At 43.4% G+C, this 18,714-nt stretch overlaps 1 protein-coding gene across 1 annotated transcript; it reads right to left on the minus strand.

Moving 5' to 3' along the window:
- Nucleotides 1-422: 422 nt before the first annotated feature.
- Nucleotides 423-3,499, minus strand: LOC136768709 (butyrophilin subfamily 2 member A1-like). The gene is given in 5 exon segments (XM_066723045.1): nucleotides 423-1,055; nucleotides 1,144-1,425; nucleotides 1,528-1,875; nucleotides 2,196-2,261; nucleotides 3,317-3,499. Coding segments are annotated over 4 exon segments (843 nt in total). The 5' UTR covers nucleotides 2,260-2,261; nucleotides 3,317-3,499; the 3' UTR covers nucleotides 423-906.
- Nucleotides 3,500-18,714: the final 15,215 nt, after the last annotated feature.

The following is an 18,714-nucleotide window of genomic DNA, read 5'->3' on the forward strand; positions in this document are numbered from 1 at the left end:
TTCTCTTCAAAAAATAAAATAAAAAATAGTATGTTGAGCAATGATGCAGAGCACCATATTCAAGTTTCTTTTTAAGCCCCTGTGACTGAAGTCTCCCTGAAGCTGCAGTATCAGTAGTAGCAGCACCAGTGAGGTTCAGACAGGCAGGACTATTGTTTAGGGCAGGGATGGGCAATTCTGGTCCTGGAGGGCCTGTGTCCCTCCTGGCTTTTGTTCTAACTTTGCCCTAAATTACTTAATTGGACCAATTATTACCAATTATTTAGGGTAAAGTTGGAACAAAAGCCAGGAGGGACACAGGCCCTCCAGGACTGGAATTGCCCACCTCTAGTTTAGGGTGACACAGTTAAAACAGAAATAGTACAATACCAAATAAATGCTTTAGTAATAAAGTAAAGTGTAACCTTGTAAAAAGCTTCAGTTAAAATTACATTGTTTTTATAGTTTGTACAGTACAGTATGTACACCATTTTAAAGGACTTAAAAAAAAAATCAGAGAGACAGGTTTAAGAGATCAACTGGCAAGAGATGAATATACAAGAATGGGTTCCACTCCACCAGTGTTAGATGCCAACCCTTACACTTTGTTTGGGACCAAGCAAAGATGTTTTAACAGAAACTGGTATCAGAAATACCAGTGGCTAGAATACAACAAAAACAGCAATACTATTGAATATGTATGTAGAATACATGTATGCAGTACATTAAAGTACACTTACATTTAAAATATATATGCAGTTAAAATAATTAAATACCAACCATTTGTAACAAATGTAATTTAGCTGTGTGACACCCCTGGTTATACAAAGTCTTCATTGGCCTGTTCATGACAACAGCAATTAAGTAAATGACTCTCAGTTGTTACATTCTCCATGTTAGGTGCAGCTCAGGTATCAATTAACAGTTTTAGTAATACAATAAGGTAAATAATGAAATACCTTTTTCTCTGCGCAGTTTAATGTAGAAAAATACGCCAACAATCAAAGCAATAAGAAAAAATGTGGAAGTAACAAAGAAGGCCGTCATCCAGGGAGAGACACGGGGGAACATTTTACCTGAAAAACACAAGGTCAGTTAATAACTGTGGATATTATTTGAGTGTGACAGTGTTTAATAAAATACATATGAACTAGTGTTACTTACTGGAAATGTACATTTCTGTGTCCTTCCCTTCATTGAGCTGCTGCTGTGTGACACTGCAGGTGTACCTGTTGATGTCTCTCTCCTGTATGATCACCTGTCCTCTCACAGTGAAGAGGTCCCGACTGTCTCTGACCGTCTCTGTACGTCCAGCAGTGAGACTCTGTCCTTCACTGTCCATCCAGACCAGCGCAGGCTCAGGGTACCAGCCTTTAGATTCACACACCAGGCCGATCCCCCCTTCCTGGTGTCCCTCTATAGAGATCACTGGCTGGGTGCCAGAGGCTACAGTGGACAGAAGAGGCAGATTCTTAATATTCAACTTGGAGTTTTGGTTACATATGCTGATTTTCCTAAAAGAGTATTATGTTTAAACACAAAACAAACCTCTGACAGTTAGTTGAATGACAGTGTCTTCATACCAAAACTTAGACTGAAGAAAACATGTATACTGTCCTTCATCAGACCCTCACACATCATTCAGTCTTAAGGAGATGTTTCCTTTTCTGAGCTCCTCTGTGAGAAATGTAGCCCTTCCTTTGTAGGACGATATCTGATTTTCAAGGTGAAGTCTGTGGTTCTTGTATAAATACATAAGTGCAGTAAAATCCTCTCTGTACCACCTGATCTCAAAGTCCTCCACACTGATGGAGGGTGAGATGTGACAGGGCAGGACCACGGCCTCACCAGCTGCAGCAACCACAGGCTCAACTGGACCAACGACATGAAACTTCTCTGGAAAGAGAAATAATGCACAGATTGATTCTTCTCATCATTAAGGTTACACACCATTCTACAGCACCACCTTTTTTCATGTTTGATTTGAAGAAAGCATAAATATGTCTTTGACTTTCTGCAAAAAGAAACCTGAAAGATCTGACGCTTAGATTTTAGATGACATCATGTTTAAACAATGGTTTCAGGTGCTAAAAATTTACTTACATTTATTTGTCATGTAAAACATTTTGACAACTGTAAATTTGACAACTGTGTTGTATGCTCTGCTTATATGTCAATTCACATTGTAAATCAGAGTGAATGTCTTAGTGCTGTACCTGTGGTAGAGACGGAGATCAGCTGGAGAAGCAGCAGCACCAAACTCATCCACACCTTCACCATGACTGTAAGACACAAGCATCCACACTGCTGAAGATAACAGACAGCTGTGACACAACAATTAAAATCTGTCTTTTCAAATAGTGTTTGAGCGCAAGTACTTTTTTCCTTATAATGAAAGTACAAAATCTATTGATGTTTTTTCCCTCTCTCTCATTATTATGATTATTCTTACATATCATTAAACATTTAAAAACATTAACAGTGGTCCCCCGATAACATTCCACTATCTTGCCGTCAAACAAGTTTCTGTCAGTTGTGATCTCAATGCTTCATTTGTTTGATTCTATTTCAAAGTTATCTTTGAAGATAATTTAACTACAAAACTTTAAACCAATCACTTCCCATGGCAATCTGGGGCTGAGGGTTGTATTGCATTGCTAATGTTCAACCCAGTCAGTTCCCTATTTCGTTTAAGAGCTCTAACCATATTTACAAGTGTGCTTCAGAAACATGAGTTCTGATTGCTGATGGGCTGAAATGACACTAAATTTACGGCTTTGCACTTTACATATGCCTTAATTTTAGTCAATAGTTAATCTGGGAGTATACGAGTATAGAGTTCTGGTTAACCAGGTTAGTCTTAAAAAGGGACTAAACATGAAACTCATGTATCCTCTTTTTATTTCTCTTGTTCTTCACTGGCTTATCAGAACAGTCTAAGACATTGTTTGCTTACCTCCTTTCACTTCAATAAAAAAGGAAACAAAATGTTGCTTATTAGTGTCATGTTTTTAATCCATATTTTAAAATCTAGTTATTGAGGAAGAAAGCACTAAAGCACATCAGGCTACAGTTTCCCCTCTGCAGGGCAATGGATGAAAGAGAAATGGACACGTCTTTTATTAATCAGTGTTGTAATACAGCTTTACCTCTTTAAATGAATCTCTTAAAGCACAACTATTGGTGTGACAGAGACTGTCATGGAATCTTGGAAGCTGCCATGCGTTAATTTAAATCACTTCCTTTTTTAATATCAATTTATCTAAAAAAATATAAAATACCTGTTTTGTAGTTTTCTGTACTGTTTTGCTACTATCTGTTCCTTAGGTCAGCTTACCCCCTTGCACATCCACATTAAGCTCTGTGCCATTTCTGCAGTCTCTTCTCTCACACAGATGGGCAATGACTTGTGATCAGTGCACTGGAGTCCAGACGCAACAGCCCCTCTGAATGGACAGCTCAGACCCACAAGATGAAGATTATTCCTCCATTTAAACCTCCAACTACACAATCATAGTCATAGTCAGTGCAATGTGCAGCAAGAGGCCGTTCTTGGTTTTATTTTTACCAGAATGAAACCCTGGACCCCATGCTCACATGAGTCTGGTTAAAGATTAAACCTGAATAACTGTAATCAATCAGCAGATGTTTAATTAATAGCTAATAAGCCTCAGCTTAGCAAAAGTAAAGACTTCAAACTAGAAAGCAAATATTTTGCAGCACAGGAGAAAAAAAAACGTACGTACAGTAGTCAAAGTATTTTAACTTACACAAAATTTATATTTTTTTAATAAACATTTCGAACACCAATGCTATACAAAAATATATACGTAAATATATTTGAAAAATAAGGACTGTAGTTGATGTTTGCTGGGAAACAGAACCCCTCAATTATTATATATAGTGCAATGAAAAAGTATTTGCCCCTTTCTGATTTCCTCAATTTTTGCATATTTGTCACACTGAATGGTTTCAGATCTCCATACAAAATGTAAGATAAGACTAAGAGAAACCAAGTAAACACAAAATTCAGTTTTTAAATGATAATTTTATTTATTTATGAAAAAAGTTATCCAACACCAACTGGCCCTGTGTGAAAAAGCAATTGCCCCCATGAACTTAATAAACCCATTAACCAAATTTAAATTATTATTGGATTAAATTAGAGCAGACACACCCAGACTTGATTACTGCCCACCCTGTTGAATCTAAACATGACTTATATAGGACCTTACCATCAATGTGAAGTCAGCTACAAGGTCTCAACAAGCAGCACACTATGCCACAATCAAAAGAAATGCAAAGGTGCAGCAACGACTCATCCATGAAGTAAAAAAACACCCAGGACAACATCTAAAGAACTGCAGGATTCTCTAGTCTCAGCTAAGGTCAGCATTAATGGTTTGACAATAAGAAAGAGACTGGGCAAAAATGAAATTCATGGGAGAATTGCAAGGCGCAAACCACTGCTGACTAAGAGAAACATTAGTGTCCGTCTCAGATTTGCAAAAAATCACATTGATGATCCCCAAGCCTTTTGGGATAATGTTCTGTGGACAGACGAGTCAAAAGTGGATCTTTTTGTAAGATACAGGTCCCGTTATGTCTGGCGTAATGTAAACGCAGCATTTCACAAGAAGAACATCATACCAACAGTCAAACATGGCGGTGGTAGTGTGATGGCGTGGGGATGCTTTGCTGCCTCAGGGCCTGGAAAACTTGCCATCATAGAAGGAACCATGAATTCTGCTCTCTACCAGAATATTCTGAAGGAGAATGTACGGTCATCAGTCAAGGATCTGAAGCTGAAGCATAATTAGGTTATGCAACAGGACAATGATCCAAAACACAAGAGTAAGTCCACCTCAGAATTAGGGTTTTGGAGTGGCCTAGTCAAAGTCCTGACTTGAACCCCATCGAGATGTTGTGGCAGGACCTTAAATGAGCAAAACCCTCCAATGTCACTGAATTACAGCAATTCAGCAAAGAGTGGGCCAAAATTCCTCCACAGCGATGTGAAAGACTGATCTCCAATTATAGGAAGTGTTTGGTTGCAATTGTTGGCGCAAGCATTTATTAAGTTCAGGGGGGCAATTATTTTTTCACACAGGGTCAGTTGGTGTTGGATAACTTTTTCCTTAAACAAATCAAATTATCATTTAAAAACAAGTTACTACTGGATTCTCCATCTTCCCCTCCAGTATCCCAGGTCTCTGTGCTACATCTTCCTCTCTGTCCACAGTGCTGATGCAGACAGACACTCAGTAGCTCTACAGGTCAGGGCTGCTCCTCACTCCACACACCAGAGAGCAGCCCTGGACCTGCACTTCCATTATACACGACTCACTGAGAGAGGGGCAGGGCAAGAGTGGGAGACACCAGGAGAGAAGAAGGACTGATTGAAGCACTAGCAAGAGGGTGTGCTGGAAGAAACAGACAACAGAGAGAGAGGCAGAGAATGTGAAGCTTCTATTGATGTTTGTTTGATAATAAACAGGTACATGTGTCATATACACTACTGGTAAAAAGTAAATGTGGGGGAGGTACAACAAAAAAAAATTCACATCAGAGAATGCTTCACATCGTTACAAAGCTGAGAGTCTCAGGGATACCAAACACTTGGCGCACAACACAACAGTGAAGAGTATACGTGGGATTAAAGAGAAGCACATGGATTTGGTGCCCTTTCAAGGGTACCAGAGGGGTTTGTCAACTTAAGGGGTTACATTTTAAAACAAAATGATTCCATGATTTCTTTTTTTATCTCCAATAGTTTTTGAATTCTATGCTTTAATTTCAGAGTACATTGAGACATTAAACTTCGTACATTTCAAGACAAACTTGAAAAATGGAGGTGTTCTAAAACTTTTGACTGGTAGTGTATATATAGCCACCATGAAGGGCACTGCACCCCTCCGAATCATTGGGGGGGGGAGCACCTGATCCACAGGATTTCCCTGATTGGCTGGCTCTAGCATGAAGGCAGGAGGGCTATTTAGCTCATGGAGCACTATATAATAAAATCATCTCCTTTCACCATACCCCTGCCTCTGTGTGCCTGTTCTAGACCCTGCCTATATATTGAGTCCCGGAATCATGTTCATTCCCACACAGTGCCACAAAAAAGAAATGAATACATAAATCAATAATATATATTGTTGTCTTTGTATTTTACAAACTGATTTGGAAATAACAAAGGTAAATATGATACATTTTCTTTAAGCATTTTAAATCCCTGAAGAGGCTAAATAATCAAGAGAGAGATGCACAGTCAATTAAAAGGAATTGAATACCAGCTGTTGCTAGACAGAGGTGTCCGAGAGGCGATCTCAAGAACAGTCTTACAGAAGTTACAAACTACAGGCACTTTTATGCAGACCAGACAGGAGAGAAAGATAACAGGCCCACATGTCTGTCCCGTGATGAGTGGAAGTTCGGTTTCTGCCTGACAGCTGCTCAGGATGACCCATATATAGCTAAACCAGGGAGAAATTAAGGCATACGTAATGTTTAATATTAGGGGGTGTACGATGTATCAAGCCCAAATCCCTGGTTCTTATTAGACTCTAGGTATCTATAGCACAGTACCATGAAACTAAGATTGTGAGACAGTAACCTTGTTGACAAAGACACACATTCCCTGAGGTCAGTACAGTGAAAGAAAACCGAATATTCCCCCCAGGGTTATGTATTGTCTATCTCTATCCCTTTAGTCATAGGGTGTATATCAGTGAGGCTATGTTTGCAGTTACCTGATATGTTCAGCAAAGTGTAAGCAGGTGCTTGATTGGTGCTGATTAAAGACTATAATATATAATAGAAATCAGTGGCTCTCAAAAGTATTCCATATTTCCACATTTCATTGTGTTACAACATGACATCAGAATGGATGTAATCAGGGTTTCTTGCCACTGATCACCACAGAAAATGTCTGCAATCTGTTCTATAATCTGCAAATTGTTCTAAATTAATTACAAATCCAAATATATATAAATATAAATATAATTGAATGCATAAGTAATCACCTCCTTCAGTCAATATTTGGTAGAGGCACCTTTGGCAGCATTTACAGCCATGAGTCTATGTGGATAAGTCTCTACCAGCTTTGCACATCTGGACACAGCAATTTTCAACTCTTTCTGGAGTGGCTTTGACTGGGCCACTCCAGGACATTGACCTTTATGTTTGTAAACCACTCCAGTGTGGCTCTGACTGTATATTTGTGGTCATTGTCCTGCTGGTCATGTCCCAGGTCTCTTACAGACTTCAGCAGGTTTTCTTCCAGGATTTCTCTGTACTTTGCTGCATTCATTTTGCCCTACATCTTTACAAGGTTTCCAGGCCCTGACACAGAGAAGCATCCCCATAGCATGATGCTGCCACCACCATGCTTCATGGTAGGGATGGTGTTCTCAGGATGATGTTTGGTGTTAGTCTTGTGCCAAACATAGCGGTTAGTGTTGAGGCCACAAAGCTCTATTTTGGTCTCATCAGACCATAGCATCTTCCTTCACTTGGTCTCAGAGTCTCCCACGTGCCTTCTGGCAAACTCTAGCCAAGATTTGGACAGTTTTTTTCTCTCCCATAAAGGCCACTTTTGCGAAGAACCCGGGCTATTGTTGCAGTCTGCACAGTGTCTCCCAGCTCAGCCATGGAAGACTAACTCCTTTAGAGTTGCCATAGGCCTCTTGGTAGCCTCCCTGACTAGTGACCTTCTCGCCGACACTCAGTTTATGAGGACGGTCTGATCTAGGCAGATTCACAGTTGTGCCATATTCTCTCCATTTCTTAATAATGGACTTTACTGTGCTCCGGGGATATTCAATGCCTTGGAAATGTTCTTATATCCTACCCCTGATTGGTGCTTTTGCAGAACCTTATTCTGGATTTGTATTGAATTATCCTTCGTCTTCATTATGTAATTTTTATTAGGAATTGTACTAACCAACTGAATTATTGGTGCAGAGAATATAAGACATTGGAAATATTAACATAGACATAGAGTGAAATCCACGTACAGAAACAATGACTGATACAGTTCATATCAGTGCATTAAACACTGTGATTCACAGACTAGTGACAATAAACTGAAGGATAATAATGTATTAAACTGTATGACAGCTGGCCGGTGTTCAGGCTGTGTGTGTGAATGTGTGCAGGACAATCCAGACACAGTCAGTGTGAAGGAACACGAGTCATTAACGTGTCCATTTACAATTAAATTAATGAATAAATACATACAGCAGATCTGGGTTTCCCTCTAAAACATTAAGGACTGGTTTAATAAATGCGTCCATAAACGCCATGACTGAGACGCGCACTTTAGTTCAATTAAAGCTGCTCTATTGTATCCGGATGATTAATGTGAAACGTGTGTATTGTGTTTCAAGTGTAACTTGCCCTGGTTAAGGATCTGATAAGTACATTATAAATAATACGGCAAATAGTATCGTTTGCAGTTACAGATCTGTAGTAAGAGTAATAAGTGAAGGGAGTCACTGTGCGTTTAAAATACATATATACCAGCACAAATGATGACGATAATAATATCAATACATATTCGCTATGTAGTATTATTGTTGCACATGAAACGTATTCTTATGGGAACATGCTTGTGTGAATATAATGTTGTCTCTACACGTCCAGCTCTTCTAGTATCTCTAACAGAAACGTGTATTTATTCGCTGTTTCCAGTCCTGTAAAGCACAAATAATAAAACAGACACACAGTCCTCTCTGGTCAGGTGAGTCGCTCGCAGTGTTTCTGTCTCAAACCCGCAGTCGCTGCTGCTCATCAGGACGGATCTCAGCGGCTGCTTTACAAACAGCTCTGGACTGCGGCGCTCAAACCAGCGGAGCCGAGACACTAGAAGAACAGAATCTGATATGAACCAGTTTTCACCAGGGATTTGGGCTTGATTTGAGCTCGGACATGTCACATCTACGGCCCACACTTGCTCAGTCTGCTACCAGAGATCAACATCCCCTGAGTTATAATTGCTTCAGCCTTCCTCAGCTCCATGTCCTATTATTCAATTATCATTGCACAACACCATGTGCACTTGTTTGTTCCCCATTTGTTCAGCATCTCCACCACTGGTATCCTGCTTCCCCCTCCTCTGCATATAAACCCCTCAGTGACTTCCATTCAATGCTCTGTCTTGTTTACTTCCCAGTTCTCTATCACTGTGCTCCTTGTTGCCTTTTGATTAGTGTTTCCCTACTGACCCTAGCTATCCTCTTATTGCCCTCTCAGAGTTGTTTCTCATACAACACCAACAACAAAGAAACACAAAATCATGAACACATTTATTTTATTTAAAGTACTTTAAATTTTAAACACTTGCATAAAAATGTAGCAGCACAACACAAAATACATAGGAAAAACGCAATCTGGAAGAATTCACTGTATTAAAATGTAAAGCTTTGTACAAAATAAATCCCATATTTAAACGTGAAGGTAATAGATAAACTCAATTTAGCTCATATAAATAAAGATTCTACAACTACTTTTTTCCTTCTAGTTTCTCTTTCATGGCAATTCAGAGGAAGGCAGCAGAAGAGGGAAATCAGTGGTTTTGGACGAGCAAACCTGAATAGAAAATCAGCCACCAGCTTGTGACGTTTAACACAGTTTACTGCATAGGAGCGCTCACATTAGTGTGCAATTATTGCAATGAAAATGGTTTATGTACTATAACTGAATATAACAAAATGGAATTTAACTAATGAATTAATACACACAATAAGGCAAAACATTGTTTAACCAGAGGGTTTAGATGTTTCATACAAATCTCTTATGTCTCCCATAATCGTTCACTGACTAGCTGTACTACTAATGATTTATTTATACCTCATGTGGTCTAGTGTCAGGTATGATTTAGAGTGAGGCTGCATTTCTAACATTTTGTATTCTCACTGGCACTAAAGCATGGACTGATTGTCTAGTGAAGGTGTAGTTGAATGAGTAGATCTGATGCCCCTCCTCCACATTGTAATAGGAAACCTGCCCCGCCTCATAATCCACATACACACCCACCTTCTGGGGATCCTGATTCCTGAAACATGCTGTAAAGCCATTTTTATTCTTTCTATCCCTTTTAACTGCAGCAAATATTGTTTCAGCAAATCCTAATCTCCATTCAGTCTTGTTTCCCTAAATCCACCTCCCAGTAATGTTCCCCAGTCTTAAAGCGATCTTTAATCCATAGAATCAGATGTCTGTGGAGGGTTAGACAGGTCCTCTGGTTTCCTTTCCAGGACAACAGGTTTCCCATCTGCAGATACACTACTGGTCAAAAGTTCTAGAACACCCCCATTTTTCCAGTTTTTATTGAAATGTAAGCAGTTCAAATCCAGTGAATAACCTGAAATGGTACAAAGGTAAGCGGTAAACTGCCAGAGGTTAAAAAAAGTTTAGATTATCAAAAACTGAAAAAGAATGTACATTTCAGAGTTATATACTGTGTTACTACACCCTCTTTGGCAGTGTTACGCGCAGCTCCTGTACATACACTGTATTGCTACAATGCACACATTCTCTTTTTACGAACTTCATTTTAGAGCACAATTTACCAATTGCTGTTGCAGATCACATAGGTCCACTTGTGAAAGTGGCTTTTCCTGATAGTAAAATTGCTTCCAAGTATGGCTGTGCGAGGAGCAAAACAACAGCAATCGTTGAAACTTAAGCATATCTTTCAGCTACTGAACAGGCCTCGGTTTTGAAAAGTATTTTTTTTGCCATTGCAACCAACGGCAGTAGTGACATCGAGACTCAGTTTTACCCAGTTGTAATACGTTAGAAATGTTATGAAGCTGTGTACAATAAGTCTGTACTGATGACGTGCAAGAGTGCCACTTATACTAAGTTACATATGTGAATAAGCCATAACATTGAGCAGCCATCACTGACACTGAATTGTGTACCTTAGTTTACATTTTTATATCCATAACATAATAATCTGTAGTGGTAAAAAGCTTTTTTTTTTTTGGCTGAAATGTAATGCCTTTTTTGCTTAGTTTCTAAGATATAGTATTAGGTACAGTTTTGTGATTATATATATATATATATATATATATATATATATATATATATATATATATATTCAGTAGTAAGAAATTAATTTATTGGTTCAGAGATGCTAATGCATATACTTCCTTGTACATAAACAATAAATACTTTGTACTGTGAAAAATGTATGCTGAATCTCCGTGTTTCCTGTTTTTTGAAAAGCTGTAATTCATGGTCAAGAAAGAGGTCTTACTGGGGCACAGAAATAAAACTATGATTAATAAAACCTGTATTTGTATGACATGAAGCAGGCGTGGTTAGGGTATGCTAGGGTTTGCTAGGGTTTTCTTGGTGCTTCGCTCACCAGGTGCTAGGATTTCCATTTTCAAATGTTGGCATCTCTGAGTAATATACAAAGCTGGGCAAGAAGAGCCAAGCTCTTGTGCCCTCGCTTAACACAGGAACAGTCATCTCATGCTCGACTAGCACAGCTAGGAGAGAGGTGATGGCAAGCTCTACTATGTGAAAAGAAGGAGCCAATACACAAGGTGGGGCAGCAAGAGACAGGATCTTGTGCCATCACCCACCACAGGAGCAGTCACCTCTTGCTAGCACAGCTAGAAGAGGAGTGACGGCAAGCTCTACTGTGACTGCAAGGCTAAATAAAGAAGCTCCTCGCTTACCACAGGAGCAGCTCCCTCCGGCCTGACCAGTGCAGCAAGGAGTGGGCAACAGCAAGCTCTACTGTGTTGTGGCCAAGAAACATACACAAGGGGAGATCAGCTCCATGCCCTCCGCTTAATACAGGGCTCAGTGAACTGTATACAACGGGGTAGTAGAGTAACACACACGCACACCCATGACAATATATGCAGTGGGCTACACAGGGCCAGCCTGGGTGGCCTCCGCTGAACAGCACTGACTATACAAAAGGACGGCCTAACAAAGCAAGCCCTGTATAGTCATGTAAATGTGCACTGTGCTGCGGAGGCGGGCCACTTGTGCTCCAGCCTTGTTAGGGTGCAGGCCGAGGAAGGAAGAGGAGGGGGCCCGGAGGCGCCGCTCCAATAGTGTCCTTCTTCGTTCTACTACCTGCACGGGAGTGCGCACAGCAAGAATGGCAGGCGCAGCTGGAGCAGCAGGCGCATCACGCGTGACTTCTTCCAAGGCTGCTGGCCTGGAGGAGGAGACAGGGGGACTCAGGGAGGGGTGGAACTCTGATCCACTGAGCCCCCACTGTCACTCGCCAACGTGGAGGGTCTTAAGACGCGGCGGTGATGGCGGTGGCGTTCTGTACGTGACTGGGACCCAAGGCGTGCCATAACAAGGACGGGGTCCAAATTTTAACTGCGTCCATGGTCGGCAAACAGACAGGGCAGACGACCTCTCCACTCCAGTGGGGGGGTGAAGTTTGACGGAGGCAAACAGCACAACGGTGGGGGCGAGTGGAGCGAGTCTCTCCATGCTCTGATGTGAGTGCCACACAGCGCGTTGGCAGGAGCGTGCTGTGGTGGTGCTGATCAGTGCAGGCACCAGAAGCCCACAGAAACTGGGAAGCTCTTGCTACAAGGTGGAGCGCCTAGTGGGACTGGTCGCTGTAAGTGTGTCTCCACCTGGCAATGCTACACTGGCCAACAACAGGGGCAACTGCACAACCACACCGAAACCGAACCTTGCTGTCGGACAGAACACTGTGAATCCAGACACCGGAGCATGGGATACAAGCGCCGAGTAGGCCTGTAGGCTTAACCACACTGTGTGTTGGTGGGGTTTCTGGGGACACCGGATGACAGGGGTCCGAGGTCCAAGGGGGCAAGAGTAGTAGGCCACCAGCCGAAGAACCGAGGCCTGCACACATGGACGGAGCACAGCAGAGCTCGATCCCAGCAAGCTGAGAGTGCAAGATCTCCTACAGCCACAGCCATGGACTGTAGTGCGGGCACAAGCCGGCGGAGGAGCCCCTTACACGGGTGAGATCTCTGACAACAGACCAAGACCAGACCAGGTTTCCTGCCGCTGCTGACGTTCTTGCTGTGGAGGAAAAGTCCTGTGGACAAAAAACAACACAGCGATTAGTCTGTAAATAATATATCACAATAATTATATTAAACCGACTAGATAAGCCCAGCGTAATGTATTTTAAAACCGATAAAATGGTTTAAGTTAATAACTAACTAAAAATACACACAGAGACAGACAAATGTGGCGAATCGATGGGTGAACAGCACTATTTGTGCAGCCAGCCGACCAAAAGCACAAGTTTGTAAACAGACACACAGAGAGCTCTCACGACTGGATGTTCCAAAGGCGAAATGGCAAAAGAGGAAGTTCCTGTGCAGACGTCACCTCTTATACAAACAAGAAGTAGGAAGGGACCTGTTTTGAGTGACATGCACAGGGGCCAGTGGCAGCTTTGATATAGAGATGTTTCAATTGGGTTCCAACGGAAGTACGATGAAACCCCTCCCCCTTGGGCAGTGCTATCAACTTGAAAGATAACTTTTATACATATTGATATGTTTTTTTTTTACAACTAATCAGAAAAGTAAATATTTTAATCCTGATTTTCGCTTTGAATATTATATTTATTTCACTGAATTATATTCTAGGCAGGGATGTCATGCTGCTAAATGGTTTGGGGGGCACAATCAGAAAACAACTTACGACTGTTACAAATGGCTGGTATGTAGTGCTTTTAAGTACATCTATAGGGTATCCTTAATCCTTTAAATGTAAGTATTTTAATGTACTCTTGCCACTGGTAACGCCTCGCGTTGAGTGGGACACCAGGTGTTCAGGCACCGGGGTCCGGGTGGACTCCTTGGCCATGGCAATGGTGCCCACAATCCAATGCGAGAGGCACTGCTTTGAAAGTGCATGGCCCTGTGTCCACCCTCCATAAGACACAAATAATTGGTATAAGCGCTGAATGTCCTTAGTGCGTTCCAAATAGCACCTGAGGGCCCTCACAGGGCAGAGCAGGTGAAGCTGACTCTCTTGCTCTGAAGTGAAGGGAGGAGCATGAAAAGCCATCAACTCAATAGGCCTGTTGACATGAAATGGAGACAGCACTTTCGGGAGGAACGCAGGGTTAGCCATAGTGTGACCCTGGAACCATCTCCTGCAAAACAGACACACGATGGGTGTACGGACAGGGCGTGTAATTCACTCATGTGTTTTGCAGAGATGATTACCAGGAAAAACAAGTCTTAAGTGACAGCAGCTTCAGCTCAGCTGAGTTCAGTGGCTCAAATGGGGCTTGGGAAAGTGCATCCAGCACTACATCAAGGTGCCATGCGGGCAGTGAAGGGGTGTGAGGCCGCAGCCTTCGAGCTCCTTTTAAAAACTGCACAGCCAGGAAATGAGACCCAGGGGCTTGCCATCAATCCGGACATGACATGTGGAGATGGCTGCCAGATACACTTTCAGCGTGGACGGGGACTTGTTGTCCATCCGAATCAGCACGTCTGTCCTGCAGGACTGGCAGGAAATGAGACAGTCCAATGAGTACTGCTTGTAACTCCAGGACGTTGATATGGAGAGCCCGTGCTGGGTCCGTCCACCTGCCTCGGACTCCACGTCCGTCGCAGACTGCTCCCCAACCCTGCTTGGAGGCGTCTGTCTTCTTAACTGCTCGTTGGTAGACTGGTCCCAGGGGCACACCGAGGGTCAAATTGTGATGGCTCCGCCACCAATGGAGTGCCTTCCAGCTTCGTCCTCTTAGGCGAAACGGAGGAACTTCCTGTGCACCTGCGCAATAAGGATGTGAAAGTAAGCAACTTTTAGATCCACTGAAATGAACCAGTCGCTGGGCCTGATGGCCTGGGACATGGTTTGAAGGTTGAGCATGCTGAAGCGCAACACCCTGAGGTGGCGGTTCAGACATCTCCAATGGAAACCGCCATTTTCCGTGGGAACTAGGAAGTGTGGGGATGAGAATCCCCCATCCTGCCCCAGTGGTGGCGTTTCGCGTTTCTTGACGCGAAGTGCCACACACTCTATGGGTCCCTCACTCACGGCCACACCACGCCTCAGAACGGGGATGGACGGGCCTGCAAACAAGCTGTAATAGTTTGGAGTAGCATCTCCTCCATGGAGGGGCCAAATATGGGTGCCTCTAGGAGGCGGGTCCTATTCTTGCGTGTGATAGATGCAAAGCGTCCAGTTGCCTTTGCGCCATGACGCATCACATTGACCAGCAGGTCGTCTGCCACCGCTATCTCTCTGATAGGGGGCGGGGCCTGTGAGGCAGTGACTGGGTCCGGGGCCTCAGCCAGCTGGGCCAGGTAAAGGGCCAGCAGGCTTTCGGTGTTACGCTGGCGAGCTGCTTGGGCTCCAGCCTTGTAGGCCCTCCGGAGCAGGGTCTCCGTCACGCGACATTCAAGTCAAGTGACTCTGCGGACAGCAGGATTAAGGAGACCAGCACAGCAAAGGTGGAGTTCATTCAGGGGAAGTCCACCAGGCCCGCTTCAGCAGCACCAGTGGTTCTGACATAGGCCTCCCCTGCCCCAGCCTGGGCCATTGCCGGACGGTCCCAGGTGGCTCTCAGGTCATCCAGGAGGTCTGGCAGCAGCGGGAGGGCACGTGTGGGCTTCTGCGGCCGGTGTTCCCTGTCGAACCTGGAGCGTGGGGGGGCGGGGTCAGAAGGCCAGGGGATCTGCAAGCAGTCCACGGCCCTCTGGATCACCGCCCAAAACTCCCGGTCCTGACTTACAGGAACAGGGGAAGTGTTGTTGCTCAATGGAGTGGGGGTGGACGAGGCCTTCATGAGCTCCGCCTCTGACTTCAAACCCGCGTGCGGTCCTCCTCCCAGATTACCTGTCTGCTGTCCTTGTCCATAGACAGGGCAGAGAGGCTCCCCTCAGAGTCCCGTGGTACATGGGCCGGTAGTGGAGACTGGAGATGTGGGGGGTCAGGGTCTGGGCTACTGTTTGTGCTGCCTGTGCAGACAGTAGGGCGCAGATGTGTTCCATCCTGCTATTCAGGCCAAGGATGGCCTCATCTCTGCCTCTGTCTGTGAAACCGGTTCTCCATTGCCGATGGCGTGGTGGAGAGGAGGCTAACGGTGACTCAGAAGAGGGGGAGGGAGCCCGCTCTTCCCTGTCGTTCACGGGCCGGGGCACACAACAACTGAAACGCCTCTGCAACAAGTGGAGAACCTAGCGGGCCCGCCGCTGTAAGTGCGTCTCCACCAGGCAATGTTTATATACACGGGGGCGCTGCGACACCAACCACACGCAACCTTGCTGTTACTGGACTGAACACTGTGTATACCAAGCACCAGGTGCTGGATACAAGCGTCGCGTAGGCCCATAGGCTTAACCACAGTGTGTGTACCGGGGACACCGGGTGACGCGGAGTCCGGGGTCCGCGGGGGCCAAGGGTAGTAGACCACCAGCCGTAGCGGGATCTAAAACCGAGGCACGCACGCACGGACCGGGAGGGCTAGCAGTACTCGTTCTCAGTGAACTGAGAGAGCGAGATCTCCTACAGCAGCAGCCACAAGCTGTAGTGCGGGTGCAAGCCGGTGGAGGAGCACCTCAAGCGGGCAAGATCTCTTACGACACAACGAGGCTCAGGCCGTGCAGCCAGGCCTTGGATTTTACCGCTGCATGCACTCCTGCTGTGGAGGAAAAGGTCCTGTGGACAAAAAACCAACACAGCAAGCTGTCGGAATATATAAGGCACTATATAAACACAACTATTATTTTTAAAAGGCTCTTCTTGTGAACGAAACTGAAACTGAAAGCGAAGCCAGACCTCCGGTGCACAAACGGGACAGAATCAGGATTATCTATCAATAATAACTAAACACACACAAGACAGAGATGACGTGTAGCGAAAACAGTGGTGAGCAACACTATGAAGTGAGCCAGCCAGCCGAAATACGCAGTTTGAATGTTTATTACAAACACAGACACAGAGCTTATGTTCTCAAGTCCAGCGAAACGGCAAAAGAGGACAAACCTGCGCTGACGTCATGTTTTATAGAGCAGGAAGTGGAAGGGACCTGTTCTGAGAGATGAGCGCAGGTGCCAATGGCAGCATTGATAGAGTGATGTTTCAATCGGGTTCCTATGGAAGTGCGCAGAAACCCCTCCCCCTTGGGCAGTGCTTCCGACTTGAAAGATAACTGCTTATAGCTATATTTTACTGTCTTGCAAGAAGTGAATCCTGTGATATTAACAATTACTCAGTATATTGTTTATCAATTTTAGATCTCTTTTTTTCATGCATTTCTTTTAAACATTTTATTTTATTAACAGTAGTCACAGTCTGAGTGTTGCTTGCCAGCAATATTAATATTTGAAATGTTGTATTAACTGTAATAAACTCTGTAATCTGTACTAAAATGACTGTGAGGGGTCTATAGGTCACAGGAATTATTATCCATACATTATCCAGTTTGTGGGTAGAATGCATTATATAATGATAACTATATAAATTATTATGGTAATTTATTGCAATAGACATACTAATTTATTGCATTACTCATATTAAATGAAAGTGTTGATTGCTACTGTTGTGGATTATGTGCCTGAACTACATTCAAACTATTAATTATAGCCTGCAATGTGGGTTCTGTACATGAAAGTCTCTCATAATTTTTACATATAGAGACTAATTAAATTAGTATTTTGTGAAGTACTTTGTTTAGTATTGAACAAATGAGAAATGTACCACTTATGCTAGGGTCACATTACACAATTTCTACTATCCAACCCGATTTTGAAAACAGTGGTAACACTTAACAACCGTCTTTCACCGAATTGATGTATTTTGCGTCGTGAAGGAGTGCACACAACACGATCACTTCAGTACAGGTGGATACTAGGACACCAAAGCCAACAGGATGTGGGTGAAGACGTGGCGGGGGAGGCGAGGTGCAATAGTCTGTATTCTCTGCTGTGAGAGCTGGAGGTGAGCAACACTGACAGGCTATATCCACACCACAGTATGATCATCGCATTGCAGGTGTCTGCTATGTTTAGAGTTTCACATGTTCTGTGAATGCTGAGGTTACGACAGTGGTGACTGTCAGAAAGTGTGTCAGCTGAGTTGTTCCGGGTTATGTGTGTGTGGAGACAATGTGTAACCTGCGTTTGTTTATGCTATAAATACTGAGCATGTATGCAACATACAGTAATCTTGCGTCCTTACAACTAAGATACTAATTGGTATTTGCAAATAGTAAGAGTATTAGAGTATTAGAGTATTTTTAAATAACCTGCCCTAAAACAACCATTGTTATTTGAAGTATTTGAATATTGTTTTTTGAAAATCCAAGTCTACTCTGTCATGTTTATTCTTCCTGTTTTCTGTTGTTTGTATTTTCCTACTGTCACTGGCTGCTACCTGTCTCAGTGTGACCTTGATCACGTCACCCTACACGATCGGTGCCAATCGAGTTGTAAATATTAAACAAGTTTAACACAATTGTAGGGGCTTCACGATTGCATAGGAGGGCAAGCAATTGCACTACACATTCATCTGTAGTGCCCCGCTTTCATCATGATCAGTGCAGATTTATCAAGAAGGCCAAATCGGGCACAAATCGGGGTAAAAATTGTGTAGTGTGACCTTAGCTTAATAAACTTGAATGAAATAGTTTAAGACAAGAAGTGTGCTTTATTTAATATAAGCATACACTTCCCTTTCCCCAAACAGGAACTCCAGGGCCATTTCTAGCCTTTTGGGGGCCCTAAGCAGGATCTGAAATGG

Source organism: Amia ocellicauda, chromosome 14 (genome assembly GCF_036373705.1).
Source record: "Amia ocellicauda isolate fAmiCal2 chromosome 14, fAmiCal2.hap1, whole genome shotgun sequence".
NCBI lineage: Eukaryota > Metazoa > Chordata > Actinopteri > Amiiformes > Amiidae > Amia > Amia ocellicauda.